Raw genomic sequence first — 21,357 nt, 5'->3', positions numbered from 1 at the left:
ACATTAAAAGTTATGGTAGCCAGAACCATAAAAAATCTTACACGTATATACACTTATATCTTCTTTAACTATCATGTATTGGTTAATAGTGAAGTACAAATCATCATTTGTTATTTGACAAGCTCACACTGCAATCACATGACACGTTTAAATTCCGGCGTTTGGATGTTTGGAGTTTGATTGATGGTCAACATATCGGAAACAAGTCCAGTTACATACAGTTTAAAAATTAGCACATGTATAGGCTATTTTTATACGTGTAAGGGGATATTGCAAACAAATACAAAGCAAATGCAATAAGCCGACCAAGTTTGGTTGTACAAATATGAACATTCCTTGTGCGAATCAGAATACATTATTTAAATAACCGTCACAAAAACAAAAAACATACCATCTAATACACCTTCAAATAGCATACGCATACACGAAATTAATACACATGATATCATTTGCCGTTCTCACGTTTTGTCAGTGTGATGCCTGTTTAACCTGTCACATTGAAAAACAACAACATCAAAAACGACGTTAAATCAAATATCTGTTGCATCCGTTGTTGTTTGAGCACATTTCACTCCGATATGATGCTTGATAGGAGGCGCCGTCGTGCAAAACGTATCGGCGTACGTAACAAAATATCTAAGGTTCAGTGTAACCTCGACGTGAACCCTTTGTAATATTATCGCTCTTATTTTAAAGATGTGGGAAATATGCATGTTATAAGGCAATACATGCGCTGCCGTTGTCGCCAAAGCTGTCGTTTCTCACGCCGTAACAAAATATGTAAGGTGCATTGTTACCTCGACGTGAACCCTTCGGTAATATTATCGCTCTTATTTTCAAGATGTGGGAAATAGGCATATAATAAGGCAGTGCATGATAATAATAATAATAATAATAATAATAATAATAATAATAATAATAATAATAATAATAATAATATCTTTATTTTGAGAAGGTAACTCATTAACACAACACATTTATACAAAGTCATGCAAACAGTTTAACAATGGCGGCGTTACTACGGTGTTACCTCGACGTGAACCCTTTGGTAATATTATTGCTCTTATTTTAAAGATGTGGGAAATATGCATATAATAAGGGAGTGCATGCGCTGCCATTGTCGCTAAAGCTGTCGTTTATTAACTAACGTGTTAGTTTTTGCGCCGCGATAATGCACGTTCACAATTTCATTATAAAGATAAATGCGTCTGGAAGCGTTATTCTTCAAAGTTATTATAAAGAATAACAATTGTGTAAAATAAATATAAAATTGATAACATATATTTAAATAAAAATAAACTCAATTAAAATGCGAATTAGCTGTGACATGAGGCAGAACTGCGGTTTCGTTGATATAGTTAGCCAGCAAACAAAACTGTACGTTATTTAAACTTCAATACATAATTGCTTTGTTATTACTTACTGAAGTGCATCGTCAATCCACATTATTACGTTTTATTCTAAGAGCTTAGAAGATTTTTTGGCACTTAAATTTACGTAAAATTTTGTTTTACATTCAAGAAGCCGTGTATGTTTTTTAATTATTAATAACACAAGAAATGCATAAATGCATGTATTCAATCCACCACTTTTGAAATATAAGATAAAGCACCGCATATCCGTCCATATTTTATATCGGCAAGAAAGTGTAAAATTCATCAAATTAGTGATGACATTATTATTAAAAAGGTAATATCACAGGTGACGTATAGTAAAATACATCATCAAGCTATGCAGTTTAATGCACTGACATCAACGTTACAGATGACAAAGATAAAAGTAAAATACATGTATAAACACAATCGAAAAATTGTAAAAAATAATAAATAAATAAATAATAGAGCGTTAATATACATTCTTGAACGCATGCCAATATACCTATTTTAATATACATTGAAATAAAAAAAAAGTGTTATCTAAAATGAATGCTGTCAGGGTAAACATGTATAATATAACACTTGCGAACTTATTTTTTGCGTGTAATGTGTTTTGCAGGCTGTGCAGACTACATCCTGTGCAAATATTACTTTTAACCAGTCTATATACGCATACATATATAATTTTCTTATTTAACATGGTTAATATCTTTACACTTTTTTATCAATATATCAAATCACAGTTATATTATTTTTTGCAAATTGTATTACATGTTTATATATCAACAACATAATGATTGTTGCACTCAAATGTATGAGGAATTGGAAAGTATTTACGTCGGATCGAGAGAGTCAGGGGGTATACATCTAATTATATACAAGCACGACTCGTTTATTGACGACACCCAATAATGTTCGCACGAAATCATGCAAAAGTCAAAATAAGTATAATTTCAACGTCACCCTATTATTAGTGAATGACCCACGGGTAGTTCTTGTGGAATCTTTCAATACATGAACTAGCCAACATCCTATGTTATATTTCAATTACACATCATTGATGAAGGGTCTCCAGATTTTTTTCTATTTTACTTGGTGGCAAGACCCCGGGGAACTCCTGCTTTTAAGCCTTGTACCTAAAAAGTTTACAAAAATCGATTTACTTGATTATTTGTAATACCCCATTCTGTTGAGCCCTTCTACGCATGCCCAGGATAAGATACCAGATATTCCGAGGATAAATATTAATTATATACCATGTATATACCTGAATTGACATGCCAAAGTCTTTCTGACTCCTGTCAAAGTAATGTAATGCCTTTATTACTAAAGTATGCGAAATAAAACATGAAATGTAAATGTATCGATGGGTTTGTTACTTTGAAAACTTATTTTGATTAGTTGATGGTTATTTATAATACTTGTACAAGAACTGTACGTTCAAGCAGTATATGTGCATGTTATACTTAAAGTTAAATATCATTTGTTGAAAGTAGAACAGGAATTCTTCCCCTGATTTGATATTAATGAAATGGTTCCCCACGAGAAAATAACTTTTATATTTTACTCATATATATATATATATATATATATATATATATATATATATATATATATATATATATATATATATATATATAAAGTATTTCGGTTAATCTTAGTAAGTTTTCCAGTAAGTTTAAGATTATGAATTTTGAAAACGCGGCTCTAAATGATATTTAGACCCATCAGGTCAAATATGACTTCCTGTTTAGCACATATTATGGTCATACTACTTATGACAAAATAATCTGAAATTTGAGCTTACGATTCCGAACACTGACTCTATTCTTGCTATGAGCATAACCTACATCTGGGGCCGTATCCACAAAGATCCTGAGGGAGATTTTTGCCTAAGTTTAAATATTTTCCCCTTAATTTTCGCTATTTTCCCTTAATTTTTAAGATATTCCTCAAGTATTATCCACAAAACAAAATGCCCTTATGTTTTGCCTTAAGTCGGCATTTTCGCCTTAACTTTTTAGGAACCTCCGGAGGACCCTTAAATATTAAGGAAAAAACTAACGTAGCGTCCATTTTAACGCGGAATCCTGTTTTCAAGGAGAGAAGTTAGAAAATCATCACAATCGGTGGGTGTATCTTATTTCTTTTGATAAATTTATCGATAGTGCAGTTGATTTAAATAGTAATTGTTTCTACCCGTTTATATTTGTTAGCGAGACAGGAAGTTGCAATGTTTACTTCCGTATGTAAAAAAATAAGGAATTGATCGAGGAAGTTTTCGCACGTTGGTTTCAAGCTGTTATTTTGTTATACAAATGTAAACACTGATTTAAAAGCAGTTGATGTGAAGTGTTTTTTTGTTAATGAAAGAATCATACTTGTTTGTTTGAGTCAGTAACGAGGAAAATCCGGAAATGTTGAATTGGGTTTACGGTCATTTCGTAGCATAGCCGTTTCGTGTACTCGTAGCTACGCATTTTCAGTTATTTCGTAATCATTAATCGATCATTTTGTAACCAAATCGGTTATTTTTGTAACCAGTAATTAAAACTGATTGTGTTTTCTATTATCAATTCAATTGCCATTTTTAACGTTATGTTACAAAATGACAGACGCCCAATCCCCCCATTGTATTGAATTTGGAGATGAAAAAACAACATTGGCGTTTCGGAATATCCGGTCACCAAGATGATACTGTATGAAATAAAAGTTACAAATCTTGCTGGGCTTAATCTATACTATATCGGGACGAACACTGTTCCAGTATTTGTATGTACTTTGCCTTGCAAGATAATGAAAATCAATCCATAAATGGCAGGATATATTTGATGGTAAGTTACTTTTCTACCATATAGCAATTCATACAGTACATTGTGATATTTTCAACATTTTGGTTATACAGCTTGCAACAAAATGGCAGTTCGGGAGTATCGTGAGCGAATTGACATTGCACAGTTGACCAATGATGATCTGTACAAGAGATATCGTGTGAACCATGCCACATTGGCATATATAATTGCCCAGCTGGATGCTGCCTTAGCCCCCAATACTGACAGGAGCCACAGCCTTTCTACTGGCTACAAGGTCTTGATCACACTGAGGTACCTGGCTACCGGTGTGATACAGCTCAACACCGGTGATCTGCACTCTGTAGCTCAATCAAGTGTTTCGAGAGCAGTATCTCAAACACTTGATGCACTGAGCTCCCAAAATGTTGTGAGGAGACACATTAGATTCCCAACAACCATTGAGTCATTAAACAGGAATAAACAAGGATTTTTTCATATTGCTAGGTACTTCACTTTATAAGATATTTGTTGTTCCAATTTCTGATAATGAAAATACTTGATTAATCCTATTATATAATAGGAATATCATATAATTGTGTTAAATTGTGCCCTTGCAACAGGTATTTGTTCAATTTATTAACAACTGCATTTTCTGCATGTTGTTTTAATTAGATTCCCAAATGTGATCGGTGTCATAGATGGGACTCATGTACAGATCCAGGCACCATCTATTGATGAACCCATGTACGTGAACAGAATGGGTTACCATTCCATCAACACACAGGTAATGTTTCTTAAAATTGTGAAATATGTCACAAAGTGAATCGTATGTTGTAAACCATTGTGTTTTTAACAGATTGTGTATTCCCCATATGAAAAGACATTGTGCATTGTGATAAAACTCTTTTATTGTTTGACTTTCTTTTTGCACACACTGCCATTTAATTGTATTATTGTTGATTTTAACCCTTTTATTGTTTGACTTTCTTAATGCACACAGTGTCATTTAATTGAAGTATTGTTGATTTTATTAGCAAGGCTGTTTTCCGAGAAAACCCGAGCTATTGTCATAGCCAGCTCGCCGTCCGCCGTCCACCCTAGGCGTCGTGCTAAAACCTTAACATTGGCTCTAAAATCCACCTACAACTTTGAAACTTCATGTAGATGCACCTTGATGAGTTCTACACACCACACTCATTTTGGGTCACAAGGTCAAAACCATTATATATTGCAAGAAAATCAATATTGTATCAATAAAAATGTCTTTTTACTGTGAAAGTGGTATATATTGCAAAACAACAAACAATGTGTATTGACAGGGTGATCATTGCATGTGCAGTTTTGCACAACATCTGCAAGCTGCATGGTGTGCCAGATGTTGATGATCTGCCGGAAGATCCTGTGCGCAATGACGGGATTCATGTTGGTCCAGAAGATGGACTTCGCTTCCGTGATATTATATGTGAACAGTATTTTAGAGTGTAAATTACGGGGGATATAGACAAAACAAGTCTTAAAAATGTGTGTTCATTTACATCTAATAAAGACAAAACAAGTCTTAAAAATGTGTGTTCATTTACATCTGATAAAGACAAAACAAGTCTTAAAAATGTGTGTTCATTTACATCTGATAAAGACAAAACAAGTCTTAAAAATGTGTGTTCATTTACATCTGATAAAGACAAAACAAGTCTTAAAAATGTGTGTTCATTTACATCTGATAAAGACAAAACAAGTCTTAAAAATGTGTGTTCATTTACATCTGATAAACACAAAACAAGTCTTAAAAATGTGTGTTTATTTACATCTGATAAAGACAAAACAAGTATATAAAATGTGTGCTGAATGAGACATAGCTGATTAATATAGGATTGGTGGCTGGGGAACATAGCTGATATTATAGGTTTCAGGGCAAGGGAACATAGCTGATGTTATAGGTTTTGGAGCCAGAAAACATAGCTGATAATATCAGTTTGGGGGTCGGAGGCCATCGCTGATGTTATTGGTTTGGGGGCCGGGGGACATAGCTGATATGATATAAAAACTGTTGCAAAAAAGATTATTGAAAAACTAACAAAGAAACACTAACTAATATGTCATTTTACAATTTAAGTTGTCTCTCATAAAACTTTATCTGCAACTCTAGTTTTCTCTTCTTTAAGGCTCTCATTTCAGAGTCACTACAACAGCAACAGTGCGCTTGATTTGGGCTGAAAAAATTTCATGTATACCTTATTCATGCAATGCTTTAAATGTCAGGACATTTCAATTTAAAGTTTTCATTTTCAATTAACGTTGTTTGTTTACACAAAGTCATGGAATTTTCTTGTTGAGTTACAATATTTTGTCATACATTTACTGACAGGAATGTGTCATGTAAAGTGTATTGTTTAATGTCTTTAAAAGACATTAAAAATGAAAAAAAAAAAACGGTCATGTGCACAGATTATACAATCAGAATGCAGCAGCATTCAAATGAAAGTGACAGAAGTTACATAATTATAATAAATTAATAAATAATTTAATAACTAGTGATCATTGCTTATAGCTTGAAAACATAAATTTGTTATTAATGTTATAAAAATACCTTGGCAATGTACTGATTGTTGTTGAACATGATTGGACTCTAAAATAAAAGTTCTGTACATAGATTTTGCCACAAAATGCCATAGTTACACAATATGTTGTAAATTGTAAAAATAACTGTGTAAACGTTTCATTTTATAATGAGATTACTTAAAATAAATAAAAACAGTGAGCTTTGATTCCATTATGTACATGTATCACTGATGCAAACTGTAATGATAGTTTTAATGCATTGATTAACTGTTTATATGTCATTTACCTTCTTTAAAACACTGACAAGATCAGCTTTGTACGATATGTTTTACATTCTTTTATTATACAATTATATCATACCTTTGGGAAGGTTTTACTGGAACAAGATCCATTACATTGAAGATTGGACCATCCGAAACTGATGATCTGTAGCAAAAATCAAATTAAATATACATTGAATGGTAGATGCCATGGGAATTTGTATTGATATGAAAAATATGCACTGACGTAAAAATTTTGCAGCATTAGTTTCTTTTTTCTTTTAAATTGTTGGTAACTAATTCATACTTAATTAACATGGGAAGTAAATAAAATATTTAATAGCAAATAAAGGAACAACTTCTGTTTGGGTTATGCTTAGCTATTTAATTGGAGGTGTGTAACATGTTTTTTATGTGATTTGCATGTATTGGATGTGAATTATGTGTTTTAAGTAAACATGACTAGAATAGAAAAGCTGTTTGTTCCCACTACCCCGAATGAGTATGGATTGTCATGCCTTATAATGATTACATCTGAAACATATATATTACACAAACAGAAGAAGAAATAATCACCTTTCTTCACTGTCACATAGGTCAAACTGTTGAGGACTGAACAATTAAAAACACAAAAAAACAAGTAATCAGACAATATCAGTTTAAAAGGGGGATATCAATGGCTTGTTCTGCATTTAATTTGCAGAATTTAAATTTTTTATTTAATGCTTTCCGGTGGTTTATAGAGAAATATTAGTGAATTAAAACTGATAATTTCACTGTTTCAAACAGTGAAAATTATCAGTGAGAATTATTGATAATTTTCATTGTTTACTGTGAAATGACGTCATTTTTTTAACGAAATGACGTCATTATCCAAGCAAAAGTCTTTAGTTAAACTCTTAAACAATGTATATAAACTGTAAAAAATGCGTTTAATAAAAAGAAAATTTGTTGGATTCGGTGGATTATCGATTTTAATTCACTCGTGATCATAGAAAATATATATTTTCGCCACTCGTGAAATTATTATTTTCTATGATCACTCGTGAATTAAAATCGATAATCCACCGGATCCAACAAATATCCTCTATATACTAAAACTTTTAATTAAACGCTGCTTAAAAATATGCCATTTACAAAAAATATTCTGTAATTTATTTATTTAAATAATGATAGAATTGTGTTCAATGGTGCAGTAAAATAATGTTAATCTTTTGTCTTGTGAGTTCTTACCCTAGGTTAGTTATTACATTATTTGGGGGATTATCTTTTTTTCTAAATGATTACATCTATTGAGTATTGTACTTCCCTTTTTTCTGTAAAAACTTGACCATTCATACATGAAACATAATATGTTGTGACACTGAATTCAAAAATAATCATCAGTATCTTCAGCATTTTTTCCTATTCCATATTGATCCATATATTGAGTATATAAAGTTAAGGAAGTAACATATTTTTAATTATACTTGTTTGTGAATCTTACAGCATAAGTGAGGCCAATGTTGAGTCATATGCTGCTCCTGCTGCCCCAACAACTGCCGCACTCTGCTTTCCAATAACATCAATTACTGCCTCTGTGAGGACAGACAATGTTCTGCCAATTGGACCTCGCCCTGTTTAATACATTTCAGCATATTTAGTTATACATTAGGCCTAAAAAAGGTCACTGTTTCTACTAACCCCTGCCGACTCAACTTTTTTTGCGATTTGTAGTAAAGTTTACATTAAAAATTCATTGTTATTATTAATTTTTTAAAAATGCATTGTTTTATCAAAATAAAGGTTGTTCCATCTCATAACTAGAAATGGCGCGGCAGAGGCCGACGCGTATCCCCACGCCGCATGTTTGACCCAAGGGCGCCCCAGGGTTGATCATGGGGCCATGCATAGTTGAGATTGACTGTATTGTCATAAGAGAAGTTCAGTATCAATTAGAAGTGAATGGGTGTAAAAATAAAGAAGTTATAGTAAAAGGCAATTTTGGGAGGGTGTGGCCTATGTGGGCGGGGTGCCCCAGGGTTGGTAATGGGGCCATGCATAGTTGAGATTGACCGTATTGTCATAAGAGAGGTTCAGTATCAATTTGAAGTGAATCAGTGTATTAATGAAGAAATTATAGTAAAAGGCAATTTTGGGCGGGTGTGGTCTATGTGGGCGTGGCGCCCCAGGGTTGGCAACGGGGCCATGCATAGTTGAGTTTGACCGTTTTGTCATAAGAGAGGTTCAGTATCAATTTGAAGTGAATCAGTGTAGAAATGAAGAAGTTAATGTAAAATAACCTAAATTTTTTTTATAGTAAATGGATTTTTTTGGTGGGTGTGGCCTATGTGGGCGGGCGCCCCAGGGTTGGGATTGGGGCCATGCATAGTTGAGATTGACCCTAATGTCATAACAAAAGTTCAGTATCAATTTGAAGTGAATCCGTGTAGAAATGAAAAAATTATAGTAAATGGAAATTTTTGGTGGGTGTGGCCTATGTGGGCGGGGCGCCCCAGGGTTGGGAATGGGGCCATGCATGGTTGAGATTGACCGTATTGTCATAGGTGAGGTCCAGTATCAATTTGAAGTGAATCGGTGTAGAAATAAAGAAGTAAATGTAAAATAACCTAAAAAAATGAGTGATAATTTCTGACGCGGCCCCACCCCAACCCCTATAACTTTTGACCCAGGGGTCAGATCAAAATTCCAAATAGTGCACCGTCGCACATATGCTCATAGCTACCATGTGTGTAAATTTCAAGGTTCTAGTGCTTTTAGTGTAGGAGGAGATAGTGGCCAGGACGGACGGACAGACGGACGGACAGACGGACGGACGGACGGCGGAGATCACCACAATATCCCCACCTTTTTTTCAAAAAGCGTGGGGATAATTATGTAGAAATAATGTTGTTTATACATTTGGAAGACTTTGGTCATTGAAATTACCCTTTTAAAGTGTAAAATAACATGTAAAGATGAAATTTATAAAAGTTATGGCGACCTACCTACCTATTTTTTTGGTGTTGATGGAAACAAACACCTATTTTATTCCTTAATGCATTCTTTTATATATATAAACAAGATATGTGTTTGCCAGAAACACTATGTCCCCTTTTGCGCTGCTTTGAAGCTATATATTTACCTTTGACCTTGAAGGATGACCTTGACCTTGATCTTTCACCACTCAAAATGTGCAGCTCCATGAGATACATATGCATGCCAAATATCAAGTTGCTATCTTCAATATTGCAAAAGTTATTGCAAATGTTAAAATTTGCGCAAACCAACAAACAGACCAACCAACAGACAGGGCAAAAACAATACGTCCCCCACTATAGTGGCTGGGGACATAAAAAACCTCTATCAGGTGAAACGAAATAATTTCATGTTATTAACAGGTCTTTGAGATTGAAATAATTACATCAGTCTATATGTGCATTTGAACAATTAAAATAGCTTAAAACTATTTCTTACATGAGTAAATTGCAATTTATTCCTGTTACGTGTAAAAATGTCAATTTTCATAATTATCCTTTTACATTCAAAAACAAAGTTCATTCCGACAAATGTTTGAAATGGTAAACAATTAGTTTAATATCTAAGGTACCTGTCAATGAAATTTGTCTTTGAAAATCCATGTACAGATTTCTGTGATCCCTTTGTAGATTTTCCCATTTTTTCTCCAAAATGGATTGCTCCCTTCTAAACTGGGCTCTGGCATTGAAATTTTCAGTAACTGCCACCCACAGTGCATTCTTTGTTGCTTTGCTGATTCCTGATATCATACATATATTCTTTTTTTACTTACAGGTACATAAAATGAATAATGCTCAAGTTAATGTAGTTTATGAAATATATTTATTAACATTGGTTTTATTCATATTACTCATTGTAACATTTAGCAACACATGTTAAATAGATCAATATTCAATAATATGCACTTATTTTAATAGAACGTTTATTTTTGTTTATTTTTATTTTTATCGCATTGTTCATTTAAAGTTTTTGTCATAATGCAATGGCTATATTCGCATATTATTACCATTCTGCTCACAGACATTTCACAGTCATAAAAATTAACACATGTAAAAATGCCCGTAGCATATAAAAAAAACTGTTGGGCCAATAATAAATTTCACGTTGAATAATCATGAAATGGTTATTGTTTAAGATGACAAAAAATTACAAGTGGAAACTGATCCTTCTTAATTGCAGAGATTATTATTCATACCTAATATGTGTTGAAACACTGACTTAATTTCCAACAAATCAAGAGCTTAATTAAGTGTTGTAGGAATATGTGTCAAAACATTATTATTGGACATAAAAATATTAAAAGGCATGTAGTGAATTCTTCAGTAGCTGGCCAGTTGGCAATTAACTTTTCAAAGCTAATTTTGAAGACTGAGTGTTATGCAAATGATTCTCTGGTTGGTGTCTAAAGCTTGATACCAATATTTTGATACGTACGATTGCTGAATCTAGCCTTATCAACCTTGTGGAAAGACATGTCCATATCATGGAAGTCGGGATGCGTCTCTCCCATTATTTGGGTAAGAAGCAAGAAATCTTGCAGCGAAAAGTTGGGATTGCGTTTTCTTTTTTCTTCCATTTTGACAGTTTCGACAAAACGTCGTCTGCTATAAACATCCGGTATCGCTTCAGTGCTATTTTAAGATCCACAAAAAACCCAAACGCCGTCAGTGGGAATCACAAATAAAACATGGCATTTAATGCTGCTTAAATTCACAAGCATTGTATGCATGTAATAAAAGTCACTCCCTTTATGTTTTCCATAAAAACTCCTTGTGGCACGCTTCGGAAATTAAAACACGTAATAAAATTCAACCGATTCTCTTTAGACAGAGACAACCGCCATTTTTGTGTGCCGAGAAATCTCGTGGTATGTTATAATGACGACGTCATCGTGATGCTATTTTTATGTCAGGGAACCCGGGGATGTCCCTGACAACAAACTTAAGTCACTCCTTAGGCGAATTATGTTTCACTGAGGGAAAAAAATGCACGAGACAAAAACTTACCTAATCTTTTTCCTAAGGAATTTTTAAGAAGAATATTTAAGGGAAAAACTTGCCTTAGGTGATTTTTCGAACTTAAGTAAATAACTAAGAAAATGCCTAAGGATCTTTGTGGATACGGCCCCTGGGTGCAAAATTCTAAGGAAAAAACACAACAACATCGAAATTCATCGGTTGCCAATGGAACAATTTACTTTATTTTTATATTTATTTTCATTTTGTTGCTAATCCATAAAATATCAGCAAATGTAAAAAAGATATTTTAGGCTGCTTTTGTATAAATGTCCTCATTTCCAATCCAAAGAAAAATATTTTGAAAAGTATGAAGTTCTTTATAATTTAATTGTGTGCAATGGTCTAATATTCTAAACTGTGCTATACACTTTAACAGGACATTGATTATTGAGAGATGAAAATCGATGAATAGCATCCTATTCCTTTTGTGACTATACTGCTACTATACAACTTTTAGTGTATGAAGTCGTTGCATAATATTTTGTGTAAATTAGTAAACGTTGGAGAAAAATGTGGAAACAAAATCGTGGTTGCTCAGGAAACAAACATCGCAATGATATTAATGCCAATTCAAATGCAAATTTTATAAATGTGATTATTTAATGTTGACAAAAGTACACATAACTTGTTCATAAAATATGTGTGTATTAGCAGATATTATTGCAAATGTAAGCAACACAATGAATAAGACAGAACAAAGTGGAAAAGTTTACGATTGCATTAAAAACAATAAATAACAAAGCAACCAGTTTTACACATAATCCGTTTCATAAACAATTCTTAAGTTTTTCGTAAGAATTCTGCGATTTTTACGTACGGACGTTCTTACGCCAATTCCTACGAACGTTTCATCAACGCGTTCGCAGACTTAAGAATTCTTACGAATCTTACTAACGTAAAACCAGTCTGCGCTCTTTAATTGAAGGTTTTAAAAGACGTAAAACTAACATTTGGCGCCATCTGTCAGATTATAATAAACACTACGAGAACTAGTAGTTTTATTTTTCTCTTTTAAAATAAATAAATGTGAAGTCGTCAGCAGAAATGCTTTCAAATGAGGTCGACGTTTTATGACGCTAAACGTGTTTTTGTGTGACGTTAAATAACTGCACTTGATTATTTGAAATTCATTCAGGTGAACTGAAACATATATAACTTGTGATCTTGGTAACTAGTTCAGACGAAAAAGGCACTTACCCCTCGCGAAGTTATCGCTTATAATGTAAACAACGTTTTTAAAGTTTGTTGAGTGTAACAATTGCTTTGTTGTTGAAATTGAAATACTCATTGGGGTTAAACGAGCGTAGAGTAACAATACGATGTTGAAATTTACTGTCAAAGTTGGATAGATTTGCGCTGATTAACAATGGAACAAACTGCTATTGATTGACATGGAGGATTTCTAAATTAAGGAGTTGATATTCCGCATCAGGTAAGATGACGAATCTACATGACACCATGGTAAAAATCGCCTTTGCTAAAGGGACTTGTTCACAAAGTTTGGCATGTTTTGAAGGTAGTCATGAAATGCTTTTAATTGATAAATGTAAACATCGGAACTAAATAGTTCCAGTCCAGTATAAACCAATGATAAAATTAAAGAAAGAAAAAAATGTAATCCACACCAGGGCTTGAACCACTGACACCTGGAGTAAAAGTCTAGCACCAACCACTTGGCTGTCCGTACTGATATAGTACGCTCAGGTGTACTATTTATACTTTATGTAAGCAATCTTTGTAATGTAACAAATTATAGCTCCAATATAAAAACAAGAATAAAAGTAGAAAAAGAAAACAAACAGAAAAAAAAGTTTACCACACCGGGGCTCGAACCACTGACCCATGTAGTAAAAGCCAAGCGCCGAAACCGCTCAGCAATCCGTCTTCACATGTGGGTTTGTGTAATTCAGAGTTCATGTTCTGGTCGTCATTGAGTCTTTACAACTACATTATTTGCGGACCTGACAAACCGTCTTCACATGGGTTGACATTTATTTTATACTTTGTAAAACCATCCGCGTGTTGTTACAAAATATAACGATCACACAAGAAATCAAAAATTTAAAATCGTTTCGCGTATGAGATGCTTTATAATTTTATCAATTTCTAACGATGATTTTTAGTAAACGAAAGTGTATTTTCAGTAAAAGTCTGCGGCATTAGTGTTATTTCGCACACTGATGTATATTGTTCATTTCTTTCTTAAATCTGTGACAACAAGTTGAAACATTCTCATTTTGATAGAGTGTGAACAAGTCCCTTTAACATTGACAGCAAATGTTTTGTTTTGGAAGTTAAATTAATACTGGCTAAATTTGCAGGTGTGTTATTGTTTTAAATTGAGATGGTATGGCATTAAAGGTTTAATACTTACTTTGTTTATATGTCAGATTGTAATATTATTAAAGATATGTGTAAGTTTGAGCTATTTTTGTCAAAACTTACATGTAACATGAATAAAAAAAGTCATTTACATCTATTAAACTTTTAAGTAATGTTTAAATTTCTATTTATTATTTAACAGTCCCTTCTGTTGAGATAAGACTAAACAATTGACAAAATCCTCTTAAGATAAGCTGTTATTTACTTTGTGTGTTGTAATTTGGACAATAATAAATTAAATTCAATAAAAGTATAATTCTGCTTTGGTAAGACATATTTTCTGATTTAAAAAATATTTTGTAAAAAGTAAGATTTTTATGTTTCATATGTCGGGTAAATATACTACAATCCTGCTAAAAAAATGAAATTCTATCTAATTATGTGAGTTAAACAGTATTATTTTTTTCATAAAATCATGCATGTCAGTCATTTTTTGTAATTTAATACCGTGTTTAAATTTAATTATGGATATTTGTTATTAAAGAAGTTTGTGTTTTAGGTGAACAGATACTTCATGAATTATATGAATCACCAGGGAAAGGACCCAACTACTTGCACAGATGCATCCTGGCGGGTGAAAGAAGGGATGATCACTTTGGCAACAGATTGTTCAACTGCTTGTAAGAACTTATGTTTTGCATATAGTGACTGTTATAATTCTTACTCCATTAAATGATTCTTTGTAACTTTGGTTTTACTAAAACATATGCATCGGAACACTACAAAAGTAAAAAAAAAAAAAAAAGTTTAAATGTTAAGTTAATTTTATTGACAAGTTTAAATTAAGAATTCCGATGTGAAGGGAATCCATTTGAGATAAAGATTTCATAACATATCTTAATGATTAAAGAAACTTGTACATGCTAAAGTTTGGTGTATCCTGATGATTACCAGCCATAAGAGTTTCAACCATGACTGTCAGTTTTGTGTTATTCCAAATTATTTTAAGATACATAAGTAGGATTACATTTTTGATTTTTTTGCACTGGTACTTTTTTATGTTCAATTTTTATTTACAGAAATGTTGATGTGGACTCAGTCAAAGAATTTACTGTAACTGTGTATGTCTCTTCACTATGTGGACATAAAGTGCTACAGCTGGTTGGAGATTAAGATCACAATGTACTGTTTTAATGGAGAACATCTGTGAATATTTATTCTAACAATGGAAATTCAAACCTGAATTATTATAATTAGAAAACATTTTCATGTACATGCTGGAATTTTATTTGAAGTGTAAAACTAAAATAATTTAAAAATATTTTTAAACACAAACACAGTTTTATTATAGAAATAATTGTATAAACTTAAGAGATATCAGTGTTTAAGTGATGCATTTTATATAGTGTTTTACCTATTTAACACCTTAACTATGTTTTTTTATGTTGAATGTAATGGTAATAAAAAAAAACATAAGCTGCCATCCAAAGGGTTTTAACCTTAAAGGGAATTGTTCACAGATTCAGGCATTTTTTTAAAGTATGTCAGTAGAAGCCTTAAATTGCTAGATTTTAACCTCAAAATAGAATTTTAGAAGAGATAAAAACACCAGAAAAATATTGGCATCCATGGGGGTCCTTAAATTATTTAACCTATAACACTCGGCCATCTTGAATTTTATATTTAAGCATTCATTTTATACTTGATATATGTGACCCATGTGAAATAACAAAATTTAACAGAAAAAACAGAATCATTAAAAATTATCCAATCATCACCCTGTTTAATTGTATCCATTACACATGATGAATACTCATAAAAAAGCTGTATTTTCAGTTTGAGTCTACATCATTAGTGGCATTTTGCTCCCTGATTTACAGTACATGTATTCTTTTTTATTTTGTATCTGTTCCTTAAATTTGGAAAATGGTCAGTTTTACTATCTGTGCACAATTCCTTTTGATCTTTATTCTTAGTTTTGTGATCAATGGAATGCCTAATACCATTTCAATAGTAAATGAGATTACGGGTAAGTACTTGTTAAACAATAAGGCCGTACAACGTGCAAAGCCCTTCTTTATTGTATCTCAAATTGTGAAAAGCAATTCTGAGATTTTTATGTTTTCTAACATTTAATTACTTTTTTGAGTTACTTATTATAAGTAAATGTAATTTTTGTAAGATTAAAATGCATTGACTTGTTCAAATAAAAATAATAACATATGAAAATATACAATTTTGTGTTGTGTAGTACATTTGCTTCCATGGCAACCAATTTATTTAAATGATACCATTGTTATTTTTCTACATTTTGAACACCAAATTAACTCAAAATAGTCACATGGATGTACTTTTCAATTATGCCATAAATTATAAAACAATATAAATACACTAGTCATAATTAAAGAGATTGTTGTTTTTTAAACTGAATTTAGTAGGGTTTTTTTCTGAAAATAATAACCATTTCCAAAAATATTTCAGTTGGATGTTGGTAAAGCAATCTATGCATGTTAACTAAAGGTCTATTTTTATAGGGAACAAAACATATATTTACCTTCTTTAAGATACTTGCAGACCAGTTGGCAAAAAAAGTTGATCTGAATCAAACACATCGTTCATCGAACATTGAAAATTATCACCGAAAATCAAAAAAGTTTGTTTCCGCTTGGATATCAACTAATAACTAAAAATCTATTATTGTTGTTCATTTGAAACATGATTTTGAAGCCTTTATAAATATGGTAAAAAGATGTTTAGTTGTGATATCATAATTTGGATTATTACCATTAGCTGTCTGGCATGTATGTACTAGTTCTACCCAGGAAACAGACTCAAGAGATGTCCACAGTTGAGTAAAAGCCAGATAATGTTTTGGTATCTTCTATGTATCCAGATCCAAACATTTAATACTTCCCAAACAATACAATTTTGTAAATGAAATTATAAAAAAATTACCTTATTTACAAAGGGAAAACCTTTGTTCTGCTTCTCCTGTTTTGGACATTCCATTTACAATAATTCAGTGACGCATCAAACAGAATCAAAGATAACCTTCCAGTAAATTCAATCCTAGAAGGAAACTCATTGATTTTGTTACACTCTGTTAAGTCGTTAGTGCCAAAAGTGGTTGATCCAATAAACATGCCAGTGTCTTGCATCATCCATGACCATGTATTCCAATTTCCAGTTTGCTTCATACATTCCAGTTTGACATAGATCTAATTAAACTTTCATATACAATTTACTTCTGTAACAATCCTCTCTTCTGTATTTACACAATGCTTATCCCGTAGTACAAAGCATGGCCAGAGGTAATTTAAAACAAAAATCCATTCAACTTTGTTTACATTCGACCTTGTTTTTTCGTCGCGATTTGGCAAACAAGGGAAACAACTGTGCTCTCTATAATGTACTTTAGAAAGATAAATTTATTACAATTTACCGATTTTGTCAGTTTCAAGAGAAAAGTCACGCTTCTTTTGTCGAAAATGCGCTTAAAATCGTTTCTTTTTATTTTGGAAAATTTGTGAAGACGTGAAATAGCTAAGGCGGCCATATTTGCGAACGCTACGACAGCCTAGACCATGCGTAACTTTAACGTTGGAACTTACGAATTCGTAGCAGGTGGTTGCGTAAGTATTTTTTTGTGAAACGCTTGAATTTTCTTACGGACTTCGTAAGTATACTTACGTAAGAAACCGTGCGTACGAACGTTTATGAAACGGGGCCAATATGCTAACGGTATAATTTGCAAACGTTGAATAATAAACAATGCACATTTTTATTTTTATACTTCACACTTAATTCGACAATGATATATGTCGTAATGTTCAATAATCCCCCGATGTACACTTACAATGTACATATTTTAGGTTGATCTTATCATACAAACATAAAAATACTCCTTCCAACTGAAACTACTCAATTATCAAATATCTTACTCTCCGAAGTAGTTCAAAGGACAGCCTAACTGCCTGCTTGAGTGTGTGTGTGTATATCGAAGTTTTTGAGGTCCTTTCCGAGCCAGAGGCTACATAATTCGTGGTTTCCCAGCTCTCCTACTTAATGTACGTACTAGAATCATGAAAATGTGGATGAATTTCGAATTATAGTTGCAATTTCAAGCTACATGTCATTTGTTGTCATTGAAATGTTGTTGTCACTTTTGGTGTGGTCTTGTGATGTGGAGGAGGCCGGAGTACCCAGAGGAAACCCTACCTGTCCGGTATTGTGACCACCAACCTTCCTCACATACTGGGAAGAACGGAAACTGAAACCGGGTCGCCTAGGGGAGCAGCGAGTGTACCAAAAATTGCGCAAACCGGACAGTCCGATACTGCCTTCTCTGTTTGTGTGTATGTCAGATTTTATTTGCAGGTCATCGCTAAGTCTAGTCTTTACGACTACCTTATGTGCGGACCTGCTCCTGTGACCTATCAGGGGAAAATAATTAATTTTGAGCCAAAGTACCGGTAGGTCAAATTTACCCCGGCTGTCCGGCTTTTCGCCAAGTTGTATTTTAAATACACATGTACAAATACACCAGTGCACGGTGACCAATGGATATTAATGTTCACTGGTAGTCATCATTATCATTACCATCATTATCATTAATAATATTATTAGTAGTATCCTTATTCCCATCATCAACCCATCATCAGTTTTATTATCAGTTTTACAATTATTACCACCATTATTATTTTTATTCAGGATTGGTTGTTAATAGTTTGTTTATTACATTGTGTGTTTCTGTGCTCTCCGCCTTACTGCCTTCTGTGTGTGTATGTCAGAGTTTATTTACAGGTCAACGCGGAGTCTTCCAGACAACCTTATTTGCTGAACTGCCCCTGTGACCTATCAGGGGAAAAACAATAAGCCAAAGTAGATCAATTTTCCCCCGGCTGCCCGGGTTTTCGCCGATTTTTTTAAAACAAATACACAAGTGCACGGTGGCCAATTGAACCTTAATTTATGTCTTTTTAAGAGAAAATTGTAGTGCGGGTATACTGTTACTTTCCTAAATTATACTGCTTACTCGTCGCCCATATAACATATATCATGCACTGTAAACCAAATAATAAGAAAAATACGAGATAGCGTGCGATAGACAAGAGAAAGCCACCACCATTCCTTTGTTTTATTAAGTAGGTTATGTCATCAGGATCAAGCGAGCGGTCGAGATGGAAATTCGCCAGGTGTGCGCCACTAGTGCCACTGACATGCTCTATCCAATATATTATAGTATATGTACCTAAATTTGGAAGTAGAAGTCATATTTAGATAAAAATATAATTTACACTTACGCGTACTTTTTGTTAGTGAGCACTGTGGTGGACAGTGAGGTTGGTGAGGTGAGGTGGACCAATGTTCGCACTTTTTGCATCTTCAAACGATGGGCTGAAGTGTGTTATACTCGCGCATGTCTCCTATCGCGTAGTCGGCAGCTGGTTACAGCTTAAGAGAGGGAAATTAAGAGGGTCTCGCGGAACCCTGGTTTTGTTACATAAAGCGTTTTTATTAAAGTTTTACCATAGTGGTACGTACAGCAAATGAGGAGTTCTGTAATGAGTTTGAAAGAATTTCGTTTTAAGTTTGAACAAAGTAATTATGTCATTAGTTAGAACAAAATGTTTATTCAACCATTGCAGTATTTCAATGTCGAGGGTCGTTAAATAAATAAAAAATGGGATGTGTATAAAGGTATAAATTGGTTTTACATATCGAATAATGTTAATAGTAACATATATTTAAATGTGTTACTATGCACTTTATAATCAAATCAAAATCAAAGCCTCTCACCTGCCATTGAAACTCCCGGAATTCATCACTACCAGTAGCCGCCTCTTGCAAAGAACCAATAACAGAATTAGCGCTGAACAACACTTGTTGTAAGGCGTCGTTTGGCTTGAAACGGAATTTCTGAATATGATATGTTCTGACCCACATTTCTTAATTTTGTTTTTATTACTCCTAATTTCTAAGGAAAACTCCTCATTGCTACATAAAGCCGCCCCTGGTTCTTTATCACAAGCTATTCCTCGATTAATCTATTTTTGTTCACTAACAATCTTCTTAACAAACTTACATTTGTGACGTAGTCTTTGAAACATAATAAACGTACACAATTCTATTTCAGTGTTCATAGCGATTTATTTCTATTAATTTAATTCTAACACAACGTTTTCCAATATTCATAAAATATTCTGAACTACAAGCTAAAGGTTGCCTATCAACCCCTTGACAATAACAAATTGTGAAACCGCAATATCCGGCCGTTTGCGTGGCACTCTTCTGTCTACTGAAGAACAATATATTAATATAGATTGGAACACTCAATCATTACGTGTACAATTTCTTACGGGAACGTGTGCAAAACCACGTGCCCAAAGGTAGCGACGTAACATGATTTATGCAACGGACGTATATGGATATCAGCGCGCCATTTGCATGAAATTATACAACACTTAATGGTCTGCATGCATACCCAAAACATGACTAATTAGCGAGATAAGCAATGAGTAATTAACTTGGTGCGTTCTTCTCGTCTAGTTTTACGTTATTTAGAAGATACAAGGGATGGGAACGAATACTGAAAATGATATTCGAATATTCGTGTGTCATTATTCAAATATATTCGAATATTCGATTTTTAAACCTTATATTAAGGTTCATGTAGAGGCTTCATTTTGAAAAATGTGGGACCCCTAGCATTGAACTCAAATTTGACTAAAGGAAGAGTGCCACATTGATAATGTATACATATATGCTTTAATTGATGTTTTTCCTTCAAACTGCTACCAATTTTGTACATCAACGTATCATAACATCCACAAAATCAATCAAAATACAAAGCGATTTTAACACTAAAATATACATTATTTTCAAAAATCTTAATCATGTTTATTCCACGTATTTCGGCGGAAAATTATATAACTAGTGAATAATATCGACATTGACGAGGGCAAGTTACGCTTAAATAGTAAAAAACGTTTGCATATCTAGAAATATCAAA

General features: G+C 33.1%; 1 protein-coding gene and 2 long non-coding RNA genes across 3 annotated transcripts; 2 read left to right on the top strand and 1 right to left on the bottom strand.

The window, feature by feature from the left end:
• The first annotated feature begins 3,874 nt into the window (after nucleotides 1-3,874).
• On the top strand, nucleotides 3,875-5,284 carry LOC127856478 (putative nuclease HARBI1). Its single transcript, XM_052392696.1, has 2 exons — nucleotides 3,875-4,672; nucleotides 4,841-5,284. The coding sequence occupies exons 1-2, from the start codon at nucleotides 4,293-4,295 to the stop codon at nucleotides 4,989-4,991; spliced, it is 531 nt and encodes a 176-aa protein (XP_052248656.1). The 5' UTR covers nucleotides 3,875-4,292; the 3' UTR covers nucleotides 4,992-5,284.
• A 1,803-nt stretch (nucleotides 5,285-7,087) lies between these two features.
• Nucleotides 7,088-8,781, bottom strand: LOC127856083 (uncharacterized). Its single transcript, XR_008037844.1, has 3 exons — nucleotides 8,474-8,781; nucleotides 7,564-7,599; nucleotides 7,088-7,153 (listed from the first exon to the last, which is right to left on the bottom strand). It is a non-coding gene; the product is annotated as an uncharacterized LOC127856083 (long non-coding RNA).
• Nucleotides 8,782-13,094: 4,313 nt separating this feature from the next.
• On the top strand, nucleotides 13,095-15,634 carry LOC127856484 (uncharacterized). Its single transcript, XR_008038063.1, has 3 exons — nucleotides 13,095-13,455; nucleotides 14,905-15,025; nucleotides 15,425-15,634. It is a non-coding gene; the product is annotated as an uncharacterized LOC127856484 (long non-coding RNA).
• The last annotated feature ends 5,723 nt before the right edge of the window (nucleotides 15,635-21,357 follow it).

Source organism: Dreissena polymorpha, chromosome 13 (genome assembly GCF_020536995.1).
Source record: "Dreissena polymorpha isolate Duluth1 chromosome 13, UMN_Dpol_1.0, whole genome shotgun sequence".
NCBI classification, from domain to species: domain Eukaryota; kingdom Metazoa; phylum Mollusca; class Bivalvia; order Myida; family Dreissenidae; genus Dreissena; species Dreissena polymorpha.
Note: the sequence above shows the minus strand (reverse complement) of the source record. Positions and strands in the feature narration are given on the sequence as shown.